General features: G+C 39.1%; 1 protein-coding gene across 1 annotated transcript; it reads left to right on the forward strand.

Moving 5' to 3' along the window:
• The first annotated feature begins 69 nt into the window (after nucleotides 1-69).
• TMEM88B (transmembrane protein 88B) lies at nucleotides 70-27,987 on the forward strand. The gene is made up of 2 exons (XM_053452040.1): nucleotides 70-833; nucleotides 27,478-27,987. Exons 1-2 carry the CDS (start codon nucleotides 564-566, stop codon nucleotides 27,745-27,747), a joined length of 540 nt encoding a protein of 179 aa, XP_053308015.1. The 5' UTR covers nucleotides 70-563; the 3' UTR covers nucleotides 27,748-27,987.
• The last annotated feature ends 12 nt before the right edge of the window (nucleotides 27,988-27,999 follow it).

Consider the following 27,999-nt stretch of genomic DNA (forward strand, 5'->3'; position numbering starts at 1 on the left):
GAGTAACCTACATTGATGGAGTGAGACCCAGGTGTTGCTCCGCTGACTGCATGCAGAAGCGGAGAAGCAGATGCTGACGAGCAAGCAGCAGCTGATTGGTTACGGATGCAAGTGGATTCTTTGAAGCACATTCACAAAGCGTACGCTTTGGAACAGTGTAGCAGCGAAGCAGCCAGCTGCTATCAGAAGCTTTTGCACTCTTTCTGTTTAGGTTCTACTTGGATCACGAAAATAAAAATATTGTCCACCCATGGGGAACAACAATGAGAACCTGCCGTGAACAGATTGCCTTCACAGAAGTGTTTGATGTGTAGAAGACACGTATTGGACCTTTGCAAATCATTCATACAGATATGAAAACTAAATCTACAATTTTCCGAGCTTGAGGTATTCTTATAGGACATTTCCACCCTTCTAGGACCAAGTTCCAGCTTTTGGTCTTTGGTGGACTTTGAGGTGTGCGTAGGAGAGCGACAAGGTACAGGGAATTTAGGGAGTTTAGGTTGTACACACGTTTCATCCAGGAAGGCTTTAGGAAGTGAAAGCTTCCTTTGCTGCTAAAAATGTCTGACCAAGAAATTGAGGACTTTGATGTGGACAATATGTCAGACACCTCTCGGATGATCCCAGCCCTACCACCCTATAACATGGATGACCAGCTCTTGCCTATGGAGTATAGAAGCAGATGGGGTTGCTGGATTTGGACTCTCTTTGTGTCTGGTGCAAACTTTTTGGCTTTTCTGGTTAACATAATTGTTCTTGCTATAATTTTCACAATTGTTCTCACCCCAACCATCGTGGTGGTCTATTTCGGGTTTAAGTGCCACTCCAGGGTAAGTAAACACAACTCCATAACATCAATCTAGCATACATTGAATACCATACTGCACCATAACATTTCCCTTCTGAGGACCATAGTTAATGTATTGAAACAGTTTTTATGCATCTATCTATCTATCTATCTATCTATCTATCTATCTATCTATCTATCTATCTATCTATCTATCCACATGGTTTGCATTAAATAGTCACATTAAGTTTACTGATGTCACTTCCATGAAAATATACAGAATATTTACTACATAAAGGAGATATAGAATACTATAGAAAGAATATATTTAGTATGTAACAAAACATGTACAAATATCTGAGTCTGGCTTCACTTGCATTTGAAACACCTGGGTTTTCCATTAGGAAATATTAGGAGTTAATGTGTCAGTCCCCTTCTGTTAGCTGTCCTTCAAACCAGCAGGAACCCGCATCCCCGTCTGACATTCTTTTTTGTTTTCATGGAATAGGACCCTTGTTCTTAATATATGTTTGTTTAAGAGCTCTTTGTTAACAGAGTTAGTGGATATGCCTACAAGTTGTATAGGTTCTGTGTTTTAACAGGTGGGATCTGGATAGAAGAGTGAGGGGTTTCTAAACTGATGGCAGATCAAACCCATTTGGTACATCTAGTCTGACATTAGTTCCCGATTTAGAGACTGAAACCTTAATCAGTGCTTGATCTCGTCTTAGATTCAGGAGTCAGATGCCTATCCCATGAATGTTTAAATATCCTCACTGTATTAGCTTCTGCAACTTCTGCTGGGAGGCTTTTCCACTTATCTACCACTACTCTCAGTAAAGTAAAACGTCTTTACATTACATCTAAGCCACTGACCCGCTAGTTTTAGATTATGACCTCTTCTTCTAACATTTCTCCTCCTTTGAAAGCCTACAGCTACAATGAAGGTACTTCACGTTTAGACTGTAAATACATACATTGTCTAAGTTGTCCTGTTTTGATATTCAAGAAGACGTAAAATGGACATAAAAGTGGACATCCTCGATGGGTCAATCGGTTTCTATGAGTTAGGCTCACGGTTTGGCGATAAAATCAAAGAAAGCAAGGGACATTTGATGGGTTGGTTTTTGTTGGGTCTCGGCTTCTATTGTGTTTAGCCAAGTGTTACATAACTGAAGGTGATGGGGACATCTATCCCAACAACACCTGTATTGCCATATTAGATTTGAGGTTATTGAGTCCTTCCATTTGGTTACATTTTATCATTCAGGGGTAATTTGTAACAAGGCTGTTTTTTTTACAACAATAGGGCTTTGGGCAAGCCCAGCTAGACTAGCTCCATGTATTCTGAGGCTTGGCTCTCTAGACAATTGTCTAATTTGCCCATACGGCATGGCAGATCCTGAGCCCAAGAGACAGCATCACATTGAAAATGGTCCTGATTTGCGAGGATGAATTATACCTCTTTTATCACTTAAGGCTTTGGCAGCTGTATTGCTGTCTTTGCCTCATATATAGAATACCAGGCTAGGAATTGCTCAATTTCATATACATTTTGTTATAAAACAGTAAACGAGCTTGAATGCACCTCAGCCAAATTATTTAATTAAAGGGTTACATTTCTATTATATGCAACCTTTCTTTACTCCAGGAACAGACGTACAAATAATTGTTGATCAGTTGTAATTAGATGACAAAAAACAATGTTAGTGTTAGGAACACCACATAGGCAGTCGCTTAGGGTACCAAATGGCAGGGAGAGCGCCGGCTGCCAATGTTCAAAGGTCTGAAAACAAAGACGCGTGTCCTATAAACTACAAGTGGTGTTTAGAAGCTCTTTGCCAGATCTTTGTATCTTCCGGTAGTAGATGCTCGTTTGAAGTTTTCCTGTCCTTAGGATCTCACCGGTTCTCCTGCGTGATGCTGTCTGCTCTTTGAAATGACAGCAAATCGATGTGCTTAGCTTGGTGACATCCAGAATTATTACAAGCGTATAGTTCAGAGCCATTATCAAAAAAGACAATAGAAAATATGCTGCCGGCTCCTTGTCATCCTGACAAGTATAATCATATGCAGCATTCTGATTTGTTTTGGTGCATTTTTTATACTTGCCAGAAGTATATTGATGTGCAAGCCTATGATGAAAGAAGTACATTGTTCTATATCACCTAGCAACATTGGTTCCCTGACAGCATGCCAACTCCAGCTTCTTTGTATCTGGCTACCGGTTTCATGTTCTGGGAAGAGACTATTTTTATTATTCGAGCGGCTGATCGGTCGCTGACCGATTAGAACTACAAACATTCTCTCCTTAAGGTTCAATGGTTAATGTGAGGCAGCTTTTTAAAGGAGCCTTGGGGTCACACAAGATTTTTGTTGGGGAAGGCTGTCAACCATCTTAGCCGGTGATGAGCAGCTCCGCTACTCTACAGAAACATATTTTTAGGGGAGCCTCTCTGGACGTGGATGATAGTTGGCATCCTAGGCCCACTTTACCAACCACGTACCACATATGTAGCTGACACAGGGTTTAAAGTGAATGTAAGAATCAAAGCAACTATGCTGCTACCTTGAACATGTTAGCTTTCACATTAATTATGTGTTAAATAATGCTAATTAGAGTAAATTTTTTAATTCCCTTTAATGAAAGTGAAGTGCCCACCCTGGCATTGCCCGCAGAGTTAAATGTCTGCCCTTAAGTCATGCTCTCTTGTATCCTTGGTGTTTGTCCTCCAAGGACGCACAACTTCTGTCTCTTCAATAACGTGCAATTAAATGGAATCGTGCGGATAGCTGTAAACTACGCACAGAACAATATATTGTTGGTTTTTTTTTTTGTTCTGAGATCTTGGGAGATAATCCCAAAGGAGTTGAACAAGTGGCTAAAATTGCTAATTAAACAAGAGGACAGAATGAATCCAGTGCCCACACAGAGAACGTTTTTTTTTTTACTTTTAACTCAACTTCAATTTAACTGGAAAGGAAATCAATGCAGACAACGTTATCGTCTATCCTATTTCGAGGGCCGGTTGTTGAACGAATAACACCCCAGGTAAGAAGCCTACACACACACTTGTGTCTTTTATATACATTTAGAAGGCCAGCGTAGGCATAGACCTCTTGCACGCCCCTGCAACACAATGTGGAGGCTTCCGTTGCATTCCTGCCAGGTCCCACACTGACTTCCACACACTGGGGCAATTTGTGTCATGACCGGTGGGACCCCCTGGTCCAGGCACCCCAGGAAGCTGTACTAACACCAACCATGCCTAATTAAATCACGACATATAATCTCCAGCCAACATTTTGACTGGTTGGCCATTTGAAGAGCTGCACTCCACAGCAGAAATAATGCCCGGTCTTGTTTGTTGAGTCACAATTCACCTTTCCAGTACTGGGCATTTTGGTAATTCTGTCCTCGTTACACATTTAATATAACATTATTTCAGATTTTGTCATGTTATTTTAAAGTGGATGAGCCATCTACGCAGTTTTTATCATCATTACATGGATTTAAAGGTCGTTACTTTTGCTTTTTGTTTTTCAAGCTATGTTTTTGTTCAGAAAGTATTTATTTTAATTAAATGTGAGCGACGTGTGGGGCTCAATCTGCATGAATTACTACCCTGTATTCACCTTACTTAACCCTTAATGCAAATCGAATATTTAGGATGGCTTCTCCCACAAGCAAGCGTTGAAGAGGATTTCCAATAAAAAAATTGGAAATAAAAAGTTTGTGAGCTTGGCGTATATGGGAACCGGAAAGAACATAAACAAAATACTCGCTAAAGCCTATAATTATTGGGGGCTGTATGGGAGCTGCAATTGTTGAATTTGGGCTCCTTGGGCCAGTCAGGGAAGATCAGAGGATCCTGACAGTCCTAAATTTCCTGGGACAGTCCAGTTTTTTGGATCCTGTCCCATCAAATTTCGGGTCAGTCCCTAAAAAAATGAGCTCCAAACGACCCAGTATCTGCACTGGGTAGCCTATTATTATTATTATTATTAATATTGCCTTTTATTTATAGTGCTCCAATCATTTATGCATCACTTCTTACAACATATTTGGTTCCTAAAGTAAAAAAGTTTTTTTTTAATATATATTTTATTATTTTTAATGAAGAATGCATTTGGCAAAGAGAATGTTGCCATTTGGAATGTTTGGGTAAAAAAAAAAGTCTTAGTATAGTATTCTCTCCACCGGTGCAGGGAACTCTGATCTCTGACAGCCGGGGAAGGTATTTGCGACGGACGCATACAAACCCCCGCTGCCAACTCCACCTCCTTCCGGCTGCCGCGGAATGAGACGTCAACCCGCTGCCCCGGCAATACAGCAGGAAATTGGAAGCACCGGTAAGTAAGTAAGTGTGTGTGTGTGTGTGTGTGTGTGTGTGTGTGTGTGTGTGTGTGTGTGTGTAGGGCATTTCTGGAATGCCTTATACCCCTATATGCCACTCTGGCACTTAGGGGGTTAAAAGGCATATTATGGGGCAGAGTGGCATATAGGGAGGTATAAGGCATTTCAGGAGGCAGAGTGGCGTTAAGGGGGCATTTAATAGAGCACTCTGCCTCCTGAAATGCCTTATACCTCCCTATATGCCACTCTGCCCCATAATATGCCTTTTAACCCCCTAAATGCCAGAGTGGCATATAGGGGTATAAGGCATTTCTGGAGGCAGAGTGCTCTATATAATGCCTTTTAACTCCCTTAATGCCACTCTGCCTCCTGGAATGCCTTATACCTCCCTATATGCCACTCTGCCCCATAATATGCATTTTAACCCCCTAAATGCCAGAATGGGATATAGGGGTATAAGGCATTTCTGGAGGCAGAGTGGCATATAGGGGGTCAAAAGGCATACCATGGGGCACAGTGGCATATAGAGGGTTAAAAGGCATATCATGGGCCACAGTGCCATATTGGTGTGGCAAGCCTGGGGGCAGATGTGCGTAACTGGGGGACAGGTTGGAAAATACAAGAAATAAAAACAAAAAAAAAATCTTTTTCTCAATCATAGCTTTTATTAAAAAAATTGTTTACATGAATTAACATTTACTGGTAAAACTTTTTTCCTTTAGGGTCGTCTTATATTCAGGCTTTTTCTTTTTTTCCTAAGTTAATATTCAGATTTTGGGGGGTCGTCTTATAATCAGGGTCGTCTTATAATCGAGCAAATACGGTATTTCTTAGAGAAACGAGATGATGAAAATTGAATTTATCTCTAATAAGCCTGATGTTAAATCCGATAAAAGAATAATAGGAAATGACGAATGCCCTCAACCTGTTTTTGTTTTAGTCTCTGTTTTGATCTCTTACCATGGTTGTCTTACTTGTTATCTATATCTATATATCTATATCTATATATATATATATATATATATATATATATAGACATATCTATATATATATATATATATATATATATGTGTGTAGATATAAATCTATATCTATATCTATATATATATATATATATATATATATATATATATAGTATTCGGCGATACCTGGAGTGACCTGACCATTTAAAGATGAAAAATGTCCCCATCTTTCTTATGTAGCTGAATTCCTACAGTCATTTTAAAACCAACTGCATTTTGTAATCAATGAATTTATAGTAACAAGAATCATTTCTGTCTGCAATTTCTTTTTCTGCTCCCGAGGACAGAATCCCGAATTGGAAAGCTCATCTACTTTTCAATAGCTGTCTACTCCCGTCATTACTTTTTTCTCCTTGTGCAGTGAACCGAATAAAGCCTCCACTTTCTCCCACTCGATTCCCTCTTTCTAACGTCATTCATGCTTTCTCCTTGACCTTCATTCAAGCGAATGAATGAAAAAAAAGGCTTTTCTCACCTAATTTTCTACAGTGTTGACCTGTCTCGAGACTAATTGTCACATCCCTCGAGTTCACTTTTCTTGCATACGCGCTCACACAAAATCAATCGATAGCAAGCAAATGTGCTAATAAGAACAACACTTTTAAACCAAAAATCGCCTTGTAATGGTTTTTCTTACTGGATTTCAGTGTCTCCAAAAAGATCCATAGATTTAGCACCTTTTGGTTAAATGTGTTTGTCCTCTTCATACATTTATGGTATTTATGGGTTCGGATGCCCCCCTAGACAGAGGCTTATTTACCACTGGCGCTGCCCTGGATCTAAGGGTCCGGCTGCCCCTCCACTGCTGAGCACCAGGATATGACATCATATCACGGCGCTCCGTTACTAAAAAGCGTGCAACCCCTTATATACCGCGCGACACTATACCTCTTATACTCTGTAAATGCAATTACTAAGAAACAATCCAGTTTTTCTATTTCACTCCTCTTCTTCTTTTTGTATCAAACCTTATACCAGTGATATTTAATTCTAGACCAGTGGGACATCTTGGAATTATTTTACTTTCACCGAAGACACAAGATCCTGCTCTTCCAGATAATAATCTCATTTTTTCCCCCAGGTCTAACTCTCACAAAAGAAGAAGAATGGTAAATGAAATATAATTTAGCAAATTCTAACACACTTTCATACGAGAGACTGTTGTTCTATTACAAAAAAGGCTTTTTTGGCTGTTTTTCAAAAATTGGTCTCATATGGTGACCGAAATTGTGCATCGTTCTCATCTATATCGGTTTTTTTTTGTTATTTCTTATTCAGAATAAAAAAAAAATAACTAAATTCCAGACGGTGATTGTGTCTGGAGATCACGTAAGAAACACTAAAAGGACAAGTTTAAATTAGTCTCCATAGAAATGGACAATCACGTATTAATATAATTGGTAGTTTGGAAGACATTTAATTGGACTTGTGTCACTAATTATATATTGTTACCTTTGTAGCGCCTTGATAAACAAAGCTGCATATTAATGCTCATCTTAATTAAAAGACAACAAAATAATGAATGTAGCATTTGAGGATTAGTCGGTTCTCGGGAGATTAGTGAATGTCCTGGTGACTTCTTTGTCGCAATTATATTCTCTGAATCCATAAAGATTGTGGGGCGGTAGCCAGATCATATTTTAAATGTAACTGTCCTTTGCTTCAGGAAACGCCTGACTTGGCCAACCTTACCAAAAAGGGGGAAAAGTTTGAGGCCAGAGCTGAGACTCCTTCTCCCTGACACTGTTTGACCCTTGCGTGCTCCCGTAGCGAAGCGTGCAGGACTTTTGGTTTCCGGTGGTATAGTCTTGTTTGGATTGGACGTGCCTCATTGAGTTTAGCTTGTGGTCTTGTGGCCTCCACTCCGTTTCATACCCTATCAGCTCGTCTACCTCTAATTTTTAGATAATAACATCACATTCACTCAATTCATAACAGTTGTGGTGCTCTAGATAGATCATACTTCTGGTTTTGGACAGTTCATGTTTTTCTATATTTTAAATGTATAGGGCCTTTTCTATTGGCAACTCCTGGCTTGACCCACCTCGGCGAATGGGGAGAAGTATGAGGTCAAAGCTGAGCCATCTCAGACTCCTTCTCCCTGTCATTGTTTGACCCATGCATTATCTTCTAGAGAAGATTACAAGGACATTTGGTTTCTAATTTTGGATTGAAAGCCGCTCATTGAGAAGGGCTTGTTGTCCGCCACGGCCTCTGCTTGCCTACCTCTAATATTAGACAGTGACATCATGTTCACCAAGATGTGGTGGGCTGAAAAATATGAAGTCGTTACATAAATCAATAAATAACAGCAGTAAATCAGAGAAAACCAAACAAAAATGTTTTGGTTGCGTGCCCAAACATTATCATTCTAATTACTGTTACTTACTGATAGTATAATAACATTAGCCATGTTTGCGGATACACTGAATCCTTGGTGGATTTAAAATGAAACAAACTGGCAGGTCAGGTCAATAATAAACCCGTTTTTAAGTCCGTGTTGTTCCGTGTAGCAGGGTAATCCGCAGATCAAAGAATTCAATTGCAATTCCTCTACTGCACTCCAAACTTCATCCGGAAGGAGCATCCCTTTATAAAATAATTATTTATTCATTTAACAAATGTGCAGATTCCATCAAAACCGGCCGATGGACCCTTTCCACTGTATTCACGATAATATTTATTAGCCTGGGGAAAGCTAGGGTCCAGAGCCAATTATTCATTGCAACGGTTTCAGGAGAAGGTACCTTGGGGCTGACCCGTGTCCTGATTGAAAATCTAATTAACAATATTTTAGTTTGAGCTCTTGACCTCCAGTGCTTCAGGAGATAAATATTTAAAGGGCTCCTGTCATATAAACAGGGCTTGCCGTATATATTTGTTCTACAAACATGTAGCAACTGATAACTCAAGATGTTGTGTCTCATTTGTGACATCACCACTCAGCACTATATGCAAATTACCCGTTTTTTAATTTGCATAGTGTCTCATCCTGTATAAGTGGAAATAATTAAAATTCCTTTAACCGATTAAAAGAAACATCGACGCATTACATGTAATTGCTCCACATGTTGAATGTTTGATTGCAAGGGGAGATGATGTACTGCCGGAGAACTCGCTGTACCCGCTACTCTTTGTTAGTGGTGTAGGGGAGCGTGGGCGAGTATTAGGGTATTGCTGGGAGGCATACATTAAAAGAGGAAAACATTTCAATAAAATAAAAATAAAAAGAGTTAAATAAAAACCAATAAAAGATACAACTGTTGCACATTAACGGGTTATGCCATATATTTTAACCCCTTAATGACAAAGCCCGTACATGTAAGGGCTCAAAATGCATTGTTTTCAATGGGTTTAGGGACCGCCCATTGTCCTTAAGGGGTTAAATAAAGCTCACACAGAAATAATAAAGGGCTACTTAATCTTTATGTGCCGTCCCTTAGCTTCTGCCTCTTCTCTCCTTTCCATCATTTCCCATGTTCCTCTTAATAACAAATCCTCATTCTTTGATAATTACATTTGTATTTACTCCGATTAGTTTGTACGCTGCTTACACCAGTATGACAAGCCAGGAAGAGATAGAAACATAGAATTAGATGACTATACCATGCATGTTTAAATTCCCTCGCTGTATAAGCCTCTACCACTTGCGCTGGGAAGCTCTTCCACTCATCTACCACCCTCTAACTGAACTACAGCTTCCTTATATTACAATGACCCATCAGCTGAACGAGCATTCTTGTCATTATTTTTTCATTTCCGATAATATTAAAAGCGTGTGAACGGGTTTGGGAATTCTTGCAGGTATCGTCAGTATTCAAAATACACATTTTTAACCCCTTAAGGACAATGGGTGGTCCCAAAACCCATTGAACACAATGCATTTTGTGCCCGTACATATACGGGCTTTGTCATTAAGGGGTTAAGATTCCATGGGGGTCTGGATATTTTTTTTTTTTATAAAAGCATAACATAACATATTAAATGAAATAATACATATTAATATTTTAGAGCTTTTTGATCCAAGGAGAAATCTGACTGCCTTTTGAATATTACTCCCTAAGTGACAAAATTTGAAAAATAACTTAATTTGGTTTTTTGTTTGTCTTCTTTTGGACCAAAAGCAGGAAGGATCGGTAGAAGGGTTGAACTTTTTGGATTTTGGTCTTTTTTCAACCTTACTTACTATGACTTATGAGGCAGCCTCGTGCTTGGCCATGCATGTAGGAACCCGGGAGGAGTGAAAGGGAACACGGGATCTTTGATGTTTAAAAGACGTTAAGAGGCAGGTGTTAGAGTCACATTTATCACCTGACAAGGTCTTTTATCATTTTACTGTTAAACTATATGTGTTCTGTTAACACCCCCAGTGTAAACATAATTATCATCGTGCCCCTGGGTGTTCGTTCCGCGTGGTTTTCATGATTAGTATGGATACGATCAGTTATATGTGAACGCTTTTGATTCTCAGCCTAATGAGTATCATGTTGGGTAGAGTGAAATATTGTTGGTGAATATAAGCCATGAGTGCGTACCTGGGACCTTCTTCACTCCGGCTACCCGGAGCCTTCCCTTCCGGGACGCAACCAGGGTGTTCATGCTGATGTCAGCGGGCCAGGAGCGAGGCGTGTCAAGACCCCGCTCCGCCACCCAGATGATTCGGGCCTTGACCTGGAGAACCGGAGAAGCAATGCTTCACCCGGAGATCTCCCAGGTATGCATGTGTGGCACAAAGAAGAGTAGATAAGTTCTTTTGCATAATATAATGTTACCATGCAGCTGCATATCACCCATTTGAATGCTTTCTGGCTCTGTAATCTTAGCCCAATGTACTAGACAAACACCCAACTCCTTATCATACTGCCTGTGGGCAAACAATAGAATGCCTCAGTCTTAATCATCCAGTCTGACCTTCTGACAAAAGTCTATGGAGAAATAATTTTAATATTAATGTTTTAGGACCTTGGCCTACTTGTTAGACATGTCCCTAGGCATTCCAATCCCTGCGGTAGAGGATAAGGAGCAGCATGGAGGTATGGAATCTGCTTTCATGTAATGGGAATGATCAAAGGTTCCTATCAATGGCCATAAAAAAATATAAACGGTGCAAGTTGGCGATAAAGCGAGCCACTCCAACACTTCAAAATGAGCATTGCTCCCTAATTCAAGCCCATCTTGCTGTAGGAACAGAGAACATTGGCATATGACATCATAGCTCAATCATTGCTGCTCTTTACCAGCGAAGGAGCAGTCCCTTGAAACACAGATAATTCTACAGGTGGCCAGGACCAGTCATTGGACTGCAGAGGCAATTTATCAGGGTTGCGGCCAGATTTATATGTGGTTTAATGTTAGCTCTGTCCTTATACCGATTATTCCGGTCCTATTTCATTCACATTCCGCTCACACGTCCTGTCTACGAATTCCATTCATTCACATCAATTAAGTGTATTTTCCTATTAAAAGTGGATATTGTCATCTTGTCCACCTATTGCCTAGTAATCGTCTCCTGACGGATACCATAACATAATAACGCCTCTGTCTTTGATTTAATGTGTGTTGTGAGTAAGGATTCCCTTGTTAGTCTAAACGATTTAGACTAAAGCAGAGGAAAGGGTTTTTTACAGTAAGGACAATAAGGATGTGGAATTCTCTGCCTGCAGAGGTAGTTTTATCAGAGTCTGTACAGACGTTTAAACTGCAACTGGATGGATACCTGGAAAAACATAATATTCGGGGATATAATCTGTAATTATGGGGAAACAGCTTATTGATCCAAGGAGAAATCTGACTGCCATTTTGGGGTCAAGAAGGATTTTTTTTCCCTGGTTAGTGCAAAATTGGAAAGAGCGAAGCCGGGGTTTTTTGCCTTCTTTTGGATCAAACAGCAACAAATTAACAGATATAGGAAAGGCTGAACTTGATGGACGCAGGTCTTTTTTCAGCCTATGTAACTATGTAACTATGTAACTATATTTAATAATGAATGTAAACTTTCAACTGCATTGTAATCAGGATAAATAAAATTAACGTTCAATTTCTTATGTTTTACCATAATATTGTTTTTCTGATTATGATGATTTCCCCCGAAGCTATGCAGTAACAGAAAAGCCGTAATGAAAAATGAAATATAAAAAATTATTCATCAAGCTCTTCATAGCTACGATTATTGATGTTATCCTCGCCTTCGCCATGACACATTAGGAGGGCGATGGTTATTTAAAGGTCCGAGATGATGGCACCTATTGTACATCAGCATGGATGTCAGTAATATTATTATAGCGTATTTTCCTCTCGTTGCTGAGAAAACCCAAATCCTTGAAGCTAATTGAATCTGCATAAATGGTATTGTTCTCAACTCCGCTATCTTTGCTCTTGATCATTATATGCTATTACCTGACGCTTGAAAGTATTACTATTATTAGAGGCTCCCTACCTGATTTCAATCATCCATTATCCATTCACCTTTTCTCATTTTTGGTTTATTGGACTTTATGGGAAATACTGAAAAAAAAGAAGATTTTAGGACAAAAAGGTTAATTACATTTTCTAGAGACTTAATTCGGGGAGAAGATCCACTTTGTTGCGATACATTGTCCTTGTGTTCTAGAACCAGCTGCTTTTTCATGTTTTGAACTTTGAGGCCGGTTTTCGGCCGTTAACCTTAAACGACGAGTATAATTGTCATGAAAACCCAACACCAAAAAAAAGAACCAGCGGATCAGATGTGAATTCTGACGCCTCTAATGAAACTCCAGAGATATGCCGTGTATTGGAAGCTTTTCTTATTCGCTTAGCCCAACAACAAGATCCATTCTGATCCCAATAGGAAGTGGAACAGACTCCAAGCAGAAGTGGTAGAAGTAAATGGGTTAGGCGTACGGCTAGACTGAATCCAAACAAGACCAAAGACTGATTAAACTTTCAGTCTTTATCAGGAAAACGAGCAGTCCAGATGGGCCGAGTGGTTCTTGTTTGCCATCAAATTCTATGTTTGTATAAACAAATGATGTCATAATTTATGAACTCTTAATTTGGGTGACAGTTTGAGCCATGTGCTATAATTCTATCTTTTATTGGCAGCTTGTGGGTTTTTTAATTGTTGTTTTCACACATTAGTTTTGTCAGCATCTGAAGTGCTAGAAAACACTCTCAGTATTTAATAAGAAAAATCCTGCTTATGAACAGATGTTATTAATCACCAGCATACTCAATTTATCATACTGAGGTTGAATTATTCTGGGGAGCCGCTGTTATAAATCACGTATTCAACAAATGACACACATATAGCATAGGAAAGGATAGAGGGGGAAAAAGCAAATGGGAATAAGAAGTGTAGATGCTTTTAGGCGATTACAAGGAATAGTTGGGATTTAACCCATCCTTCAATGACATGACACATGCGCGCCTAAATAGAATTTTGATTCTGGATATTAAGGGGTTGAATGTCAAATTGTTTATCATGAGATCAGCTTCCTGCAATTTATCTGGGGGGAAAAATCTTATAAAAAAAATAAAAAAAAAAGAAACAGAAAAATGTATGGAATGCACTTAGGTCACAAAAAATACACAAAGGCTTGTTATTTTGTATTCTACAAATTCTATGAACCAATACAAATATAAATAAAGTTCTATTATTATTATTATCATCAAGGCTGGACACTAGGAATGAAAATGTCCCACCTCTGCCTGCTAAGCAGCCTGTGCCATCTCTGCTCCCTAAATATCCAACCTGTGCCATCTCTGCCCCCTAAATAGCCTTCCTGTGCCATCTCTGCCCCCTAAATAGCCTGCCTGTGCCATATCTGTCCCCTTAATAGCCAACCTATGCCATCTCTGCCCCCTAAATAGCCTGCATGTGCCAACTCTGCCCTCCTAAATAGCCAACCTGTGCCATCTCTGCCCCTAAATAGCCTTCCTGTGCCATCTCTGCCCCTAAATAGCCTGCCTGTGCCACCTCTGCCCCCTAAATAGCCAACCTATGCCATCTCTGCCCACTAAATAGCCTACCTGTGCCATCTCTACCCCCTAAATAGCCAACCTGTGCCATCTCTATCCCCTAAATAGCCTGCCTGTGCCATCTCTGCCCTCCAAACACTTGCTTTTTTTATTAACTCACTTATTCATACATGATGTATGTATGTGCCACATGCACAGACATCTTTCAACATCTAAGGGAAACAGCCAGATTTTTAAAAAGTTTCACCCCCAGTGCAAATTTCCCATGAACTTCCCATGAGTTCATCCAAATGCCCCCCCCCATTTCAGTGATTAAGCACCCAGAACCTCTGGGTCAGCTTCTGGGCCAAACCATGAGAGCTACCAGCTATGATTAATAGCCGTGTATTGCTGTACTGTCACTTTAACTAAATACACCCAGCATACACGTTTTTTTTTCTATAAAATTCCTTAGGAAATCAGAGAAAATCTCAGTGTAATAGTTGACAAAAGACAAATGTGTAATATGATGACGATGTCCTTGGCTTCTCCTAGGAACCAATTCCTTTAAACATAATTTATCATTATAAACTATTAACCTAGTATTTATCTGTGGTTGTAATGTGGTTATGAGAATGATGAAAATAGCAATTTCTTTAAAATGGCAAGTAAAATGGATTTCTATTTTTATTAGTACTATTTATTGTGTTATTCTCCCTTTAACCTTGAAGCTCAGTGTGGTGTTGAATGCTTTCAGTGAAAAATGTTATTGTGGCATTTAAAGTGTCACCACTGACGAGGCCAACTGGCAACCAACGAGGGTGGATAGTGGGCTAGTTAAGTATCTGTTATTATTAGTAAGGGATATGAAGACATCATGCTGGAGAAAAAAAGTGATATCTTCCCAGTACTGGAGGATTAAAGAAAACAGTTATCTTAATTAAGTGAATTTAATGCAAGCGGACATCTAATTTTCACAGTTTAGCAAAAAGTATGAACACTCACACGCTTGCAATTATATAGCAGGCAAGAGACAAATATATTAAGGGAGAATTAGAACGGTTAAAGGAATGTGTTTTGGAATCTATGCTCCAGTTAATGCCCAACACATGATATTATTGTCATTATCACCTTATAGACATAGTGCCAACATGGTCCATGTCGTTGTCACGTACTCCATATTGTGCTCTTCAATTAATCTTATCATGTAGGTTGTTCTTTCTACAGAAATGTAAAAGTAGAGCCACCCAAAATTGACATGCTGGGTGAAATCTTTGGAAAGTTTACGCTAATGAGACAATTCCACCGCCGAAACTTTGTTTCAGATTCACTTTTTACCCCCAATCTCTGGTTACTGACACTCACCCCTGAAAGAGGCTCACACCACCATGAGAATGCCACGTGAATTACCCGACTGCAATGAAAAATGGGAAGACTAGATGGGCCGGATGGTTCTTATCTAACGGCCAATTCTTGACTGTACAATGGCATCTCCAAGCCTGATTGCCTCTATTTGGATTAATATTAAGTATTAGTATTAATAATCTCCTAATTGTAAAAGCTCCTTCACCATACTTGGGAACTCTCTGGCTACCTGGAGCCCCCATTTGCTCACGTTGGTGGGCAGTCCCGCTGATGTTAATGGGCGGTCCAGTGATGTCAATGGGCGTTCCAGTGATGTCAGTGGGCGGTCCAGTGATGTCAGTAGGCAGTCCCACCAACATTGAGGGCAGAGTTTCCCAGTGGCGTCTCATCCTGAGTCTCCCGGTATCCCCTTCACCTCATATGGGGTTGATGGGATAATAAAGATGGCTGCTCCCAGTATCTTTATTTTTATCTTTTTAATATTATATTGCATCGGTATAAATAACGGAAGCAATAAATAACAGATTATTTCAAATTAATTAATTTCTATTTGGGCATAATTTGATATAATAATGAATCCCATTTATGAAACCTTACATTGACAAGGATGGGTAGTCGAATTATGTATAGTAGCCCCTGAAAATAAGATGTTTTTTCATCAATTTACCTGTCGCCGATTTAATCCCTATGAGCACATTTTTGTTTGAAGAGCTCCCTCTGATAACCGGAATAAACACATGGAGTCTTTTAGTGGGGGCGTCTTGTAGCTTTCAAAACATCTCATATAATCCAGCGATGGATGGAGGCAAAATCTTTGAATTCTCTAGAATCTCACTCTAACAAAGAAAGGCTTTGAAGCCAGTTTTGTCTTAAAGGCAACTAAAATACTTGTCATACTGATTCCTTATTTTCCTTATAATTTTTAAGTTTGATGAACACTGTGTGGGGCAGCTGTTTGTAGCCGTAGAGAGGCCATATGTTTGTTGTTTAGAAGACCACATAAGCTAAACTATATGCTTCATCCCTATAGCTAGATGCATTTAAGAAATAATAATAATAATAATAATAAATACCGGTAATAATAATATATTACATATTTTATTATTTTTAAAATAATTTACAACATTTTTGTTAGATTATAGGCTGCAAATTGGGTATTTTATGGTCAAAGGATGTGGGATAAAAATGAGGGTTATATTTACTTCACCCTCCTCAACAAAAATAATTTCAAATCTTGCCATTGGCAGGCAATAGTTTAATATTGCTGTACCTAGTACTGTATTTAGCTAAAGCACAACCAAGACATTTTAGGACCCTATACTCGCCACAGCCCATTTCTGAACTCCTTGTAACAATGTTACTTGAATTAATACAGCATAAAAACAGTATATGGAATATTTCTAGGGGGGGGGGTAGTCCAGTGTTCCAGGGAGCCCCTTGGAAAATAAAAACATATAGAAGTACTTTGTAAGCCATTTCATATGCATTTATTAAACAAAACACAAATAACTCTTATCTTAGGGAGAAGCTGCAGAGCAGTGGCTTCTCGTCCCTTCAATGTCCTGATTGGCTGCTTGTTAGACCCCCGAATGCAGTGTTTTGGACCATATCACACATCAGGAGTTGTCAAACAGACCTCCTGCATGGAAAATAGTTGGGGAGCAAGGAAAGGTGCATTTGCAAGGAGAATACAATAAAAATGTAAAGGGGCTTCTCATCGATCATATGACTTGAAGTGTATGTTATGGCTGGAATGGTTTGGCAATTTTCGAAGATACTTACAGTAACATGGCCTGTGTCATGTGCATACCTGGGAACTCTCTGGAGACTCCCCAAAGACTCCCCAGAGACTCCCTGGAGACTCCGGGAGAAGCGCTGCTTCTCTGTGTCACCACCGGAAAAAAAATAAGGGTCACATCCTTCTCCTCGTAATTGCCATACATGTCTGGAATGTTTCGAAATATTTGTAAATACCACATTATGACTGGTGTAGAAGTCAATAGAGAAGAGGCAGTAGAGAAAGGCTCCATTGTTGTGCATGGATAAGCGTGACAGATTGTATAATGAAATCTTTTAAATGGTTTCCACACATGCTAGCCTGATGTATAGAATATTCTTAAGCATTAATATTTCATCTCGATGGTGTGGTAACTTGTCTTCTCCACATAAACAAAGGGAATTGGTTAAGGTGGGCGTTCTTAGAATCCTTCCCTCCCACAGTTCACTAAAGGAAGTGATGAAACAGGATGTGATGTCAAATGAAGGGTATATAATATAATACCACACATGGACTCCTTCAGTTCTCTAAAACCAGCACTAAATCCTAAAAGGGATACTCTCATACTGGTTTCAGAAAAAAAACTATGGAAACTCAACCACTTTGGTGGAAATTCCTATTTTCTGCTGTTCTTTGCAGATGACCTCTAAGACTTTTAGCCGATCGCAAACTTCTATAGACAGCACTGAGCCCATAAAGCACGGCATTAGTTAAATTGCGTTTCACGAGCTGTTTATCATAACAATTGTTTTCTTTTCACGGGTTTTAGCGTTGAATATTACCACCCCCTCTTTGTAGCGATAAATCCCACCAGGAATCTGAGCAAAGAACACGAAACTTTTTGTCAAGATTTCTTGTCAATTGTTATCTTTAATTACAGGAGCAACTCCCCTGCTTCTTCCTGACAGCCATCCTTACCTAACAATTACTGTGTGACAGCCACCTCACCACAACAGCTACAGCGAGAAACGCTTGATGCGTACATCTCGCTGCCTTTCTGACGGCTCTTTTGCTTCTCTCTGCCGATCACATATTTTGGCAGATTGAATAGATACTAAAGTCAGAACAAAAACACTCAAAAGCCCAAGGAATAAAGGTGTGGATTAGAAGCGTGTTTAAGCAGGGCCTCCTTACCCCTTGTTATGTTATATACTACTTGTTATGTCCTCTTTACCCATTGTAAGGCGCCGCAGAATATGATGGCGCTATATAAAACAATAATAATAATAGTAATGTAGCTCCCAAAAGTATAAAGCTTTTAACATGGATAAAAATGTTCACCTGCCCCTTGAAGACCCACCATCAGTGTAGATTTTTTGAACCTCTTTAAATAAGTGGAAACAAATTAATCTTAACTATTACTTCCCCGACGCTATGCGCCATGCATAGGATTTGGAGAAATATAACCTTGCCTACTTAACTCTTTAAAATGATGCTCTACAAAACTAGAAATGCATGGTTAGTCGTAAGAACAATCCGTGCCCGAGTGCGAGTCTCTGTATAATGTGAAACCTCCTACAATCACTATTTGAGCCATGACACAATTAAGTGAGGATACAGCCCACAGTTTACACTAGAAGAGAATGTGGTTTGTACTGGATTAAGAAAGAAGTCTTATTTCTTTTGGAGCCACATTAAAGAATGGTCGTTAAATAAATCACGATAACTAAACACACATTGTTAACTCATGGATGGCTTCAGAATCAGGGGTGTTTGCCTAGCACTTTGGCAGTCGATATCGTGCCGCTGCCTTTCAAATGGCATTTTTATACATTAAATCTGAAATAGGAAAAAAAAGAATACTGAAAAAATATTCTATGACTCCGTGGACTTCATCAAAAGGATGAATGTGCCGGTTTTTAATTTAATAAAAAATATAAATTTATTGTTCCTATCCAGATGTGAGGCTCAGCAATCCAGAGATGTGATAAAATGTTCAACTATGATATAATACAGCTATAGCAATTATATTCTCTAGAATTCAGGGTTTTTTTACTTTCTTATCTTTCTTGTTTCTTTCTTGCTCGTCCATTTTAAATAATTAATGTAGGATCTCCCAAAATGTTCATGTTTCCGAGAAATTCATTATTTATGTGGCTTATTTGCCAACTATTTCTTGCTGGTGCATAATCCAGTTTGAATCCCTGCAGATTCTGCCCATTTTTGGTTCAGCTTAAACTACTGTCCATTGTAGACAAAAACTTTAGTTTTTGAAACAAGATTTTTTAATGCTTCATTCCTTTAAACAGCATATAGAGGGCTTTAAGACATTATCTAAGTTGGCAGGACTTCAACAAGTTAGAATATTTTAAGCTTGAGGTTTAATCATTTAAAAACCTATACAAGAGTAAAGATTTGATGTCACTAAAATACAAGTAGAAAAAATGGGAGTAAATTATAATTATTGTATTTTATTTATATAATTGCAACATTTTAATCAGTGTTTCTTACACACTTTAAATTGTGTCTTTGTATCCAACTGTTAAAAAGCCCTACGGAACACAAATATGATTTTACGATAAATTAGAAATCTACAAAGAGTTGGCAGATAACTAAACAGTTCACATTTTAATTATGAAGTCCTATTTTGGCTTTGTATTATCAATATAAATTAATATACTGAAATTAATATAATTTGCCGGTATATTTATTAGGGATCTGTAATTAAGATGCATATAGAGACCTTAAACTCTTTTGGGATCCCTTAGCTTGTCTCTATAGAAGTACAATTGTTATGTTGCCTTGGAGAAAAATTTGTGTTTTGCGAGTTGTTGATGCATTTTGGTCCACTTAGTGTAATTGACATCTTTTTAAGTGGAAAATGGAACATCTTTTAAATGGCGTTGGACTCCCTGTGTGCATAAGAGCACGTTATGGAAATGGTCCTTCAGATGCACTTTGTCCTCAGCCAAAATTATCCTCGCAAAGGCAGTGCAGTGCCAGCCATGGTGAAATTACTGGAATCAGAGACACAAATGAAAAAATAAAATACTATGTTCCCTATAAAAATCTAGACACAATTTTTTTATTGCTATCTTTAAAATGTATCCAGTCATTAATACTATATTTTTTAAAAAAAAAAGTTTCAATTCAAGAATAATACAGTATATACACACACTCTCAAACTTATGCTAAAACATACACACTCATGCTAACACTTATACATACAAGTTCATGCTAACACACACTCACATATATTGTTGCTAACACATACACTTACACTTACACACATACATTCATACATACGTTCCCCTCATACACTCTTTTTCACTCAGTCCCTTCCTTCCTTCACACCAGATCGGCTTTGTGAACAATTTTGGACCCTCGGGTCAGCCCTTCCCTGCCTTCCCTAAACACTAAAATAAAGCAAAATTGGAAAAAAAAAACAACTTAATGTGGAGAGACATTCGGAGAATAGACTGACAAGCTTTTTGAGCTGCTTTTAGAATTTGTCATATACCAACTGGTGTCTAGGGACTTGAAAATGGCATGCAAAACGTATTTGTGGTCACAAGAATTTCAATTTAGGGAAAGACAGGAAAGGGAACAAAGGTGAAAGTGTGATTATGATGAATAGTTCCGACAATGAATTATCCTTAGCATGTGACACAAAAAATGTAATTACAGTATCTCAGGGAGAACTCTCAGATGTGGCCGGTCAGAAGCAATGTTTCCTAAATAAATATTTTTCTTTGAGTCTTAAATATAATACAGTATATAATTATATTGTTTAGCATTAAAGAAAACTTGATTTGATTTAATGAGGGCCCCCATTGTTGTCAATTATTTGGTATTCTGGGTGACTTTCACTGCTCAAGCACCACATTGAGATGATTCCTGACGTCATCGCTAATGAAGTCAATTCCTACATAGACTTTCATTAGTCCGAGTGGCAGGATGTGTGGATAAAACCGAGCCATTCTAATGGTTACAAGTCAGTATGATAAGGAGTCAAGGTTTTTATCTAATAGATTTATCTAAGATAACAAAGCTAGTCTGAAAATAGTGTATTCTATATAAACTAGGAAGACAATATAATATTTCTGAAACCTCATTTTTAACGTCATACTTGTAATAAAAAAGAAATTGGTGGACGCTCTCCGTCAAGTCACCGTTATTTATTGATCTGAAATCCTTCTGTAAAGTTATTTAGTGAATGCTAAACTCGGTTTGGAGATGCCTAGCAGGACACGTGGGACCTTTATTCTGTAAGATCTCTTATTATGACCCCCCCAACATTCTATTTCAATATTTTTGACAATCACTCTTGACCGATGCTTCCATAATTTCTTATACGGCCTCAATTTTCAGTAGATGGCGTTTACGCGGTTGGTCGGACAATTTGAAAACCCTTATTATTTTACAAGGCAGGAAAATAATCATGAAAAAAAATTATGCCTGTTCAATGTAGGACAACTTTACGTGTCAGAAACATAATAAAGCATACAGGGTTTTTTTCTGATTTCATGAAAATCGCCCTTGAAGCTAAGGAAAGCAAATGAGTCAGTTCACCCAGAGAAATTAAATGACTCTCCTTGAAACCCTTCCAAAATGAAAAGGGCCTTCATTATGGTCTCAGCGGGCAGTACTGTTTCCACTTGTTTTCAACACAGATTTTCCCATTTTTTAGCGTAATGAGAACGGAAAAAAAGGGGAGTACAATGCCTCAGAATGTGTTCGGCGTCACTTGATGATGGTTATAAAAGGCGTCCATTTGGTTAAAGCCGCAGTAGTTGTAGTGTTGCGTAAGGCCTTTTAGGAGGCCGTGTTAGGAAAATGGTAGAGCGATGGATAAAACAGCACAACGGGGGACCCCAGCAGTGCATCTAATCACGAGTATGTACTCAAACAGTGACTTAGCAAGCCTGTCATTTAAACTGGTTACAGGAGGGATTTTGCATTGCATAGAGTCGTCTGGACTGGGGGTGATGGGGCAGCCATGGCACTTTAAGGCCAGCGGCTGCTTGGTGGTATAAGCCTGGCCGCCAAAGGTATTCTAGAGGAAGGCTTCACACTTTCCCTGAAATAATAAAACTATGTAGAGAAATGACTGAATAATACAAGAATTCTCTTTGATTTATTAGGTAATTAGATAACTAATACTAAGAAGGTCTTCCAGCCAAGGCACAGCTACTTCATTGTTAATTAGACTTTTACATAATAAGGGACAGCTCAGCCTATCTTCTAGGAGAATTTCAATGGGATTGGCCATTTATGGTGCTCAGTGGTGCCAGGGAACTAAATGATTCATTTTTACTGCAAACTCTTATGTTACTGAATAGATCTCAGTGTCCGTTTAGTGGTCTGCTTTATGTGTTACACTATGCATAGACACCTGGAGATGCACAATAAAGGGACACTCTGTCTTGCCAGACTTTACTTACCTTAAGGAGAAGCTGCAGCTCCAGAAATGCAGTGCACTGCTTGCGACATAGCCAATCAGTGTCATGAAAGCCACCCCATTGAAATCAATTGGAACACTTCTTGTGCATATGCTCAGGAGGTCTCATTAGACCCCCCACCCCGAACACTCACAAACTCGGTGCTAGAGCTTACTGGCTAAGGATGTCTTGTCGCAGGAGATGTTGGAGAATATCCCCTACAAGCCAACTGACGGAGAGACACCATGAACAATTATAGAGGCCACTCAGTCTCTATAAAGTGCATACGATGGCTGGAGCGCCCCTTTAAATCACAAAAATATATTTTTGAAATATCGTTCCATGATGGAAATTATGCTAATTTTGTCATGGTTTTCAAATAGCATTACCGGCTCCACGGGAAACTACGGAATATCGCGGTACTGAGTACAGTGTGAACTTCTAATGACACTTCTAAAACAGAGAGGTAAGGAACGCTGTTAGTGAATTGTGTAGCTCTTAATGGGTTAGTTACCCAGAATGCATCACGGACACGAAAACAAAGTATCCCTCTTACACTTCTCTCATCATGAAACCAAGCTATTAATTTGGTTGCCATGGAAACCATATGGCAACGCTCTGGAATAGATTAACTCTTTCTACTCTCAGTAGATCTCAACCGCATTTTGCAAATAGGGTTAACCTCCTCTGGATAAAACTGCACATCTCCAAGCAATCAGCGGGTAACGTTACGTTATTAACTCTTCAAATCAGCTTTTCCTGCTGGTTCTGAAATAAAATTAAAACATCCTCAGGGCCGAAGGCGGCCACAAACTCTGCTTCCCGTGATGAGAGGAAAGCCGGGGAAGGGCTGACAATGTGCATAAAAATCATACTATCAGAAATGCTCATTTGCATTACCAAACCCGCTCTCTCTTTATCTCTCCTCACGCTTGAGCACGAATCAGATGAAGTTTTTAAATCAGTGGAAGAAATGTGCTCTGAATCCAGAAAGGATGTTTAGAGGAAATAATTACTTATTATTTACCGTTTCCCACAAGACAGAGACCGACAGTACAAAACCACAAGCTTATCTTTGAATAGAATGTTATTTTTCTATGAATTGCGGAACTTGAGACATTGAACAGGTAGAAAGAGCCCACACATCAGACCGACATAAACACCTCGCTGGGTGCGGCAGTAATTAGCCCTCGGTTTTGTTACATTTCACATTAGTGTCCCAAGGACAGCTACTTTTACTTGCAGTTCCTCATGTAGCATATGAAATAAGGTGAATTACAATGAAGGCCATCATCAGAAATTGTGGAGCCCGTATGAACGTATAGTTTTGGATCTTCAGGCACCTGTTTTTGGCCTTCTGCTGATTTTTCTTCCCTTTGACTACCGTTGTGGTCTCTCCCCAAACCCTTTGAGTTTTATGGTCCTCCGACTGTATCTTTTTTGTTCTTGCTTAGCATCCTGACATATTGCAATATCCCCTTTATCGGTGGGGTTATTAACCTTAGATGTTTCTTGGGTTTGAACACTTTGTGGATCAACATTCACTCAGTGCTGCTAAGTGGAACCTAGTTGAGTCAGGCCCAAGTCAAGCCATGGTGAGCTAACCCAAAGCAGGCCAAGTTCCATTGAATCTGGCAATGATCTCTAACTTCATCAGACTTATCAGACAGGCATAGCAAGTTGGACCTTATCTCAGTGAATATCAAAGTGATAGGCTCCAGAATTATTTCCGTGGAAGTGCGATCGGTGACCTCTGGAATCTGCTCCTACGGTAATTAAACTAGGCTTGGACATTGATTAATTAAATTATGAATTGTAGAGTGTCATCACACTTTGACCACCAGTGATGACAAAGCTTCTGGACCACATTAAATCAGTCGGGACCTTATGACCTTGATGTTGATACTGATCAGCCGCAGCGATGTCTGCACACGATTCAGACACAAATTGCTTTTACTGCTCCGCCATCACTTTCATCTCATGTGCTTTTAGATATAATGACTAAACTGTACTATGGAAGAATCTGCTTCCATCATCTAACAGTACGGCCAAAGTATGTATCCCCTGGATAATTTAAAGCCCAATCATCTGTAGGACTCTTGTTATTAAAGGTAATTTGTGGCAAATTGATGGCTGATCCGAAGGTAGGGAAAAAGGCAGAGTGTTTTCAGAAGGCACGGAAAATGTTTTGTATCTCAGTCTGAGAAAAAAAAATATCATTATAACAAGTAAAGTGTCTTCTGCCGTCATTCCCAATGATTTGTAGTAGTAACTGGCCTCAGACCTAAACGCCCTTCTTGTAAATCATCAAAAAACGGATTTCCAGGAACATTTTATATCGGAATGTGAACCACATGGTTTAAAATAAAACCTTTATATTTCTACATAGAAATATATCTTTATATTTATTAAAAATCAATAAAGCACAAAGATTTTTAGGTGGATATAGATGTATATGGATATAAAAAGTAACATTTAACTTTTCTCAATTGTCTCCTGCTGCCATCTTAAAGAAACGCTGCTTTGGGCTCATGGCCCTAAGGGCTCGTGTGTCTGTAGCATAGCAGAGGGAAAATATGGCGGGAAAAAACATTTTTTATGGCTCATACAGCCTGCCACACCTTTAATTTTTTTCAGTACCCCTGATTATTTCTTCATATAGGATCTCATTTTCTTTGTAGCTTCGTGGGCTCTCCGTTGAATTACAAAGACACGGCTTCTGTCAGATTACAGGAGTAATTAACTATTACATTCGTGTTCTTGCTGACAAATGTTCCATGAAAATGATACAAGTACGTATATATTCATCTAGAGAGACACTTTAACTGCCATAGCCTGGAGGAAGATGCGAGTATAACTTCTCTTTGCAGATCCCTTCAGGCTTTCATCGATGCGCGGACATTGACATTATAAAAAAAAAAAGAGTTTTTTCCTCTAAATGACACTCTGATACATTCATTTTTCTCAGGCTTAGGGCAAGAGATGACATTATGATTAATAGGAAATCTGATTTCTAAAGGAATATTTCAGCGCTCTTCAAAAGCCAATTTAATAGGCTGTAATATACCGAGCGTGTGAAAATTCTACCTTTCCCTTCCTTTTTTCACCCTTTAACGTCTATGTACATGTATTTATTAGTGTAGAAACTAGAAAGATTAACTCATACCTCCCAACAGTCCCGGTTTTCAAAGAACACCCTTACGAAAAATTACTGCAGTTTTTCTGAAGTAATACTGCTATTTTTTGGACATGAAAAAACTGCAATACTGCACCTTTACTGCAGTATTACTGCACATTTACTGCAGTTTTACTGCATTTGTACTTCACTGTACTGCAGTATTACTGCACATTTACCGCACATTTTTTTTTATATTGCAAACCTACAGTTGTAGTTCAATGCACTGCAGCTTTATTGCATTTGTACTTCCTTACAAAAATAACTGCAGTACAACTGCAGTACAGTGAAGTACAAATGCAGTAAAACTGCAGTAAATGTGCAGTAATACTGCAGTAAAAGTGCAGTATTGCAGTTTTTTCATGTCCAAAAAATAGCAGTTATTTAGGTGGCCACATGGGAGCTACGACAGAGGTCTGATCAAGAGAAGTCAGAGGACCTCCTCGACTGGCCCATGTTCCTTACTGCCCGCAAAGTGCATTACAATAGGGCAGCTGCGAGGGACAGTCCTGCGAAGACCGGGACACTTGGAAGATTTGTTATTATGAAATAATGTTTTAGGATTGTGTTGTAAACGGAAGCCGAAATACGTATTTTAAGCAAAGAGTCATGGAGGAAATGTTTGTGTATCTAACGAGCATGTGATTTACTAGAACTATGACGGTAAGCGGTTTCTAAAATGTAACGTTCCTGGTGAGAACTGGTGGATACTTTCCTTCAAGGGCAGCAGATGTTATATTTCGTAACGTGTAAAATGATCCCAAACATGATGACAAATGCATTCCAAAAATATTTATTTTTTCACGGAGCTGCTGGTAAAATAAATAAAAGTGTGAAAATAGGATTAAGCAAACATTCTGGAGATGGGCTGCCCTGGAATAATTTCTAGCTGCACATAGGAGATAAAAAAAAAAAACTGTCGCTGTGATGTGAAAAAAAACATAAACAAAAACAAAAGTAAAATAGAATTTAGAAATGTTAACATGACATAGTCTTTCTGTGATTTTCTGCACATAAATAGCTCGGCGTATGACCAGCTGGTTTAAGGGGTTAAAGAAAGGTAATAGCCTTTAGACATTGAAACTTCCCTATATCATTTCTAGCGTGACTGTCTCCGAAACCTGTTTAGCTGCTGCCTCCCTCTAAGCCAGGAGACAGAACGCGAGCTTTCATTGTAGCCGCTGACCTTGAAAAAACATCCGCTATCGATGTCACAGTTAGAGGGCCCGTCCCTTTGCCTCAATGCAATCAGAATATATTACGCAATTATCTGATAATGCACTTAGCAGACAAAGCAGCCACAAATATAGCGGAATGATAGGTTGCTTTCATATAAACGTTTGCCGATTTAATATCGGTAATTAAGGAGATACAGCAGCAAACGTTTCATTTGGAAGATGCCAATCACAAGGTCAGCTTTGCAGTACTGTAACTTACACAATCTCCCTATTCGTTTCTTTTACACTCCAAGGGATGACTATGAATATACCTTAGTGGAGGCAGATTTGGAGGAAGAGAACTCACTCTCACACCACAGCGAAAAGGGAAAATGAAAGAGGAGAGAGAGAAAATTGAAAGGAGAGGAGGGAGCGATAGGGAAGAGAGGGATCATGTGTTTGTAACCTGTAACATTGGTGCCCTGTTGACTAACATAATGATCTTTGTGATTCAGGTGCTGCATTCTGATGCTTCATACTGCAAAACCCTCCTGGACGATAACAGCTCATCCGCATTGATTATCTTGGGCTTCGTCATGATGTCTCCTCTGATCGTTCTGGCCATGGCTTTGTACTGTGGCCTTGCCCGCCGCCTGCGGCTCTTCATGTTGTTCCAGCCCTACACTCGGGCTCTGTATAAAGGAGTTCGATGGAGGTGGTATGATGAAGGTGGGTTATGTAGTTGTGCCAAGGAGTGGAATAATCATGTCAAAGCTTGGGTATAACTTCTTTGAAGACTGGCGCCCGTGTCTGCCCTTGTCATCTACCAACGGATGCCCCCTTAAAGGAACCCATCCTACCCTTGCCAGCACTTTGTATGGACTCCCAATATCTGCCATGGAGTATCTGGTCGGTGCAACTCAGAGACAGAACTAACCATGCATCCTGAAGAATATTTTTATCATTATTGTTGTATACAAATTGGAGTAAAACCATACTTCCCTACAACAACGACGACTAATATTTAAAATTGGCAT

The sequence above is a fragment of the Spea bombifrons genome, chromosome 12 (genome assembly GCF_027358695.1).
Source record: "Spea bombifrons isolate aSpeBom1 chromosome 12, aSpeBom1.2.pri, whole genome shotgun sequence".
Classification (NCBI taxonomy): Eukaryota; Metazoa; Chordata; class Amphibia; order Anura; family Pelobatidae; genus Spea; species Spea bombifrons.